We start from the raw sequence: 4,451 nt of genomic DNA, 5'->3' as shown, positions 1-4,451 counted from the left end.
ATCTGTAGATTTAGCCTGCAAGTTGCTGACCAAAAGCTTTAATAGCTGAATGAGACTCTGGGCCCCTGAGAGCGCACACACACACACGGAGCCAACAGACGGGGCCAGATATTTAGAATCATTTTATTGTTAGTACAGGAAGGCTCATATAGAAGACTTAAAGCTTTACAAAAAATATATACCGTATATAACAAAACAAAAAAAGAAAGGAAAAAAAAAAGAAAAATAACATACCCTATGCATTCCCCAGACAGTCACCAGGAAAAATGAGAATCGGGGGCAGAAGTCAGGGGGGGAGGGGGCGAGGGATCCCGTGATGAAAAAAAACATCAAGTCTCTTCTTCCACCCTCCGGAACAGATCCATCTATTCTCCGATAGGAGGTAACCATTGCTGGCGCTGCGGAGGGCGCAGCGGGATGTGCAGTATATAACCGGGTGACACGGGGGCTGGGCAGTTAGCACAGAATTGGGGGAGAGGGCAGGGAAGGCTGGAGTAACGAGCCCCAGACGGTGACGGGTTCATACAGCTTTATTTGACAGGAGCAGACTGTGCTGAATGGCTATGTAAGTGATGCAGACAGAGACGGGGGCGACAAACAGACGGGGAGGGGGCAAAAAAGAAAGAAAACAGAATTTGGGTGGGGTTCCTGACTGATGGGGACCGGGGGAGACATTATTAGAAATGAAAAGGGAGGGGGACGGGATAACATTTAACTTTGCTGCTTTCTCTTCAGAGCCTCCACTAAGTCGTTCTTCAAAGCCTCCTGTTTCGATTTGTCTGCAAATGTCTGGACAGACCTGTAGGGGGCGAGAGAGGGAGAGAATGAGACACCATAAAACCAGCCTCATCGGCTCTACCACAGATGATGGGAGTCTTGGGCCAAGTGGAGAGATTACGGCAGGTGCCTGAAATGTCCATTGATTTATTTTTCTGGAGAGGCCTCCACCCAGGGCAACTGTGCCCCTGTGCCAAGCGGCATGACTGGGCATCATTAGCCCTACGGCATTTAGGGCCAACGCTCCTCCTGTCACATGGTAGGTGGGAAAGAAACAGGGGTAATGTGAAATTATTAATCCTTGTTAACCCAAAGCATGTGTGTCATTTTGCTTCTACTAAGCGCAAAATAATCAGCGGTCCTGGCGTTATTCTGCCGACTTTACATGCAGCTGACTGACGTTGTGCCATTCATTATGACCGCAGGGTAGAGACCACATGAAACCATCTCGTTCTGTAAAATATTTGGTTGTTGAGGGTTTACAGCGGTCTCTCGCACAATCCTCTGGGACTCTCTGCAGCCTCTGGGGGGCGCTGTCAGGTATATATTGGTCTCTGCACCTGGCTGCCGTCACGTTGTTACTGGTTTAGTAAGGGGGCAGTAAACCAGAAGCCTATGAAATGGTGGTGAGCGTGAGGATAATGATCCCTACCCGTTGTACTCCAGGTGCCAGGACTGTGCTGTATAATGGTGGCCAGCAGAGGGCAGTGTGTCACCAGGGCAGCACACGGTCCATTCCATCGCCCGTTATGGCGGCTCTAAGACAAGAGCTTGGCCAAAGATATTCATGGAAGGGTTTCTTTACAGGTGGGTTTAAGGTTCACAGAAAATTGCTGAAACTTACCATTATACAAGGCTGACTCCATGTAACGTTAGAACACCCTTTGTACGCCCTAATTTATTTGATGTGTCCGATATAAAGCATCACGCTGGGAGATCATTCACTACAGTAACCAGGACCTATTATCCCTTTCCCCGTTGATGTCTGCCCCCATGTGCAGCTCTCACCCCACACACTTAAGGTTGTTAGATTACATGCATCTCAGTAACTCCACAACAGGATTAGTCACACCATGCAGTAGCGTTTGTCAACGGGCAGTCAGTGCCCATCGCCTGCCAGGAAGCCAGCGTTGCGGGCACAGGAAGCTGCAAACTAATGCTATCCCTTCACGAAGTCAGGTGGTGGCGGCGGCTCCACGCTGTATGATCTCATGACATGCACAACTCGTCTGTGCTGAAAGAGCTGCCCACTGCCATGCAGTACGCAGCGCTTTCATGAGGGCATTCTCCCCTGGCACACCATGCGGACACCACCGGCCTGTTTCAGCAGTGATGGCGGAGGACGGACAGTGGGTACCTGAACTAGTTATCTGGCTGCAGGTAGATCTGGCGTTGTGTCAGCACCTGAGACAGCTCCCTCTGGAGTTGCCTAAATTTAACGTTGTCGGGTATTGCATCTATTGATCTACAGAATATAGCAGGAGGAGAAAGAAGCGAGAAGCTGGAATGAGACTGGGAAAAACATGGAGGAGAAGAGGACAAGGTGCACGAGGGGGGGGGGGAGCGGCGAGCGGCACGAGGGGGGGGGGAGAGGCGAGCGAGAGGGGGGGGGGGAGAGGGGCGAGCACGAGGGGGGGGGGAGCGGCGAGCGGCACGAGGGGGGGGGGAGCGGAGAGCGGCACGAGGGGGGGGGGGGGGAGAGAGCGAGCGGGGGGGGGGGGAGAGGCGAGCGGCAGAGGGGGGGGGAGAGGCGGACGGCAGAGGGGGGGGGGGGGGGCGAGGGGAGGGGGGGGGGAGCGGCGAGCGGCACGAGGGGGGGGGAGAGGCGAGCGGCAGAGGGGGGGGGGGAGCGGCGAGGCAGAGGGGGGGGGAGAGGGAGCGGCACGAGGGGGGGGGGGGAGCGGCGAGCGGCACGAGGGGGGGGGGGGGGTGCGGCGACACGGGGGGGAGCGGCGAGCGGCACGAGGGGGGGGGGCGGGAGCGGACCGAGAGGGGGGGGGGAGCGGCGAGCGGCACGGGGGGGGAGCGGCGAGCGGCACGAGGGGCGGGGAGGCGAGCGGCACGAGGGGGGAGCGGCGAGCGGCACGAGGGGGGGAGCGGCGAGCGGCACGAGGGGGGGAGCGGCGAGCGCACGAGGGGGGGAGCGCGAGCGGCACGAGGGGGGGGGAGCGGCGAGCGGCACGAGGGGGGGAGCGGCGAGCGGCAGAAGAAAGGGACAATGTGTACAGGGATGAAGTATGAAGATTGACCTGCGGCTGGGGAGCAACTGGACCATGAGCAGCACAATCTCTTACCTGAGCCCGTTGACTATGTCCTTGGTTTTCCCGAAGTAAATTTCATTGAGTGTGCTCCTGATTTTGTTCTCCATGTCCTGAAGTGAATAAAACAAAGATTACTGTATTGCTGAAGGAGGAGAGACAGAGCCCAAACCCGCGAGAAGTCTGATAGGGCAAGAGTCACCAAAACAAACCAGACGCTGTAACAGAGGGACCTGGGCTCAGTAGATTACTTACTACAGGGGCCACAAGCAGTATGGCCGGGGGGACTGCACAGATATAAAGGGTATTTCTGCATTCCTCTGGCTGCTGTGAATTACTGGGAACACGCTTGTTGTCTGTGACAGGACAGGCTCAAACAGATAATGCATATCTAGTGCCTCCTTCATAAAAGATAATGGTGGAGAGCCCCCTCATCGGTTAGAAATCAGTCGGCCATTTCTGGGCACTTACCTCTACCAGCCGCCCAATATTTGCTATGTGCGGAGAGGAGTCGCTCACAGTCTCGTCCTTCTCCATCTGAAAGAGACAGATCTCAGTGAAAAAGGGAAACAAAAAATGTGTATAACTTTCCGCGCCTTCCGAGAACTATAACTTTGCCATTTTTCAGTCGCCATAGCCCTGGAGGACGAGTTATTCCTAAAACTACCCTTTCCCTGTAATATACTGAGAAACTGTAAAAGTAATTTTTTGGGGGACAGAATGGAGAAAGAGAAAGAAAAAAAAAAAAAACACACACACAAACCATTGTTTTTTAGGTTCTGCTTTCACAGCGATCAGTGTGCGATAAGAATGACCTGATAACTTCATTCTGCGGGTTAGTGCGATCACCGCCACACCAAGTTCATATCGTTTTACTACTTATAAAAATGTTAAAACTTTTTTTCTAATTGCTCAGTCACATTCTGATGCCCAGAAATGTTTTTTCTATTGACGGAGCTTGTTTTCTCGCGAGGAGAGCTGTAGTTTTTACGTGTACCTTTTTGGGGTACATATGACTTTTGGATAATTTTCTATTCTTCTTGGGGAAGTGAAATGATCAAAAACAGCAATTCTGAAGTTGGATTTTTTTTATAGTTTAGACATAAAAATATAATAATAATAAAATATATATTATATATATATATAATGAAAAAAGTGGGTTCCATTTTTAACATTTTAGGTTTTTTGCTTGTTTGTTTTCTTACAAACATTATTATGCTGGACTGGAACACTCTCTACCAGGGTTGTACTGGAAGTACTAATGGGGAAGGCATTAGTCAGCTAACTGCTCAGCACCCCAAGACTGTTTTGTGGGGGTCCAAAAAGGGCATAGAGGGAAACGCCTCCCTCAGTCTGCCCGCAGCTTCTCAAGGAGTTGGGAGGCCGGGATCAGAGTCCTCTCCAAACCAGGTCACA

At 52.3% G+C, this 4,451-nt stretch overlaps 1 protein-coding gene across 2 annotated transcripts; it reads right to left on the bottom strand.

The window, feature by feature from the left end:
- Window positions 1-514: 514 nt before the first annotated feature.
- LOC122927056 (F-actin-capping protein subunit beta-like) lies at window positions 515-3,646 on the bottom strand. 2 transcript variants are annotated; one of them, XM_044278617.1, is made up of 4 exons: window positions 3,507-3,646; window positions 3,072-3,148; window positions 2,135-2,242; window positions 515-799 (listed from the first exon to the last, which is right to left on the bottom strand). In XM_044278617.1, exons 1-3 carry the CDS (start codon window positions 3,570-3,572, stop codon window positions 2,140-2,142), a joined length of 246 nt encoding a protein of 81 aa, XP_044134552.1. In that variant the 5' UTR covers window positions 3,573-3,646; the 3' UTR covers window positions 515-799; window positions 2,135-2,139. The 2 variants fall into 2 exon arrangements, with proteins under 2 accessions (XP_044134552.1, XP_044134553.1); XM_044278618.1 differs by lacking the exon at window positions 2,135-2,242.
- Between the last annotated feature and the right edge of the window lie 805 nt (window positions 3,647-4,451).

Source organism: Bufo gargarizans, chromosome 2 (genome assembly GCF_014858855.1).
Source record: "Bufo gargarizans isolate SCDJY-AF-19 chromosome 2, ASM1485885v1, whole genome shotgun sequence".
Lineage (NCBI taxonomy): Eukaryota > Metazoa > Chordata > Amphibia > Anura > Bufonidae > Bufo > Bufo gargarizans.
The sequence above is the reverse complement of the archived record's forward strand: the minus strand, read 5'-3'. Positions and strand labels throughout refer to the sequence as shown.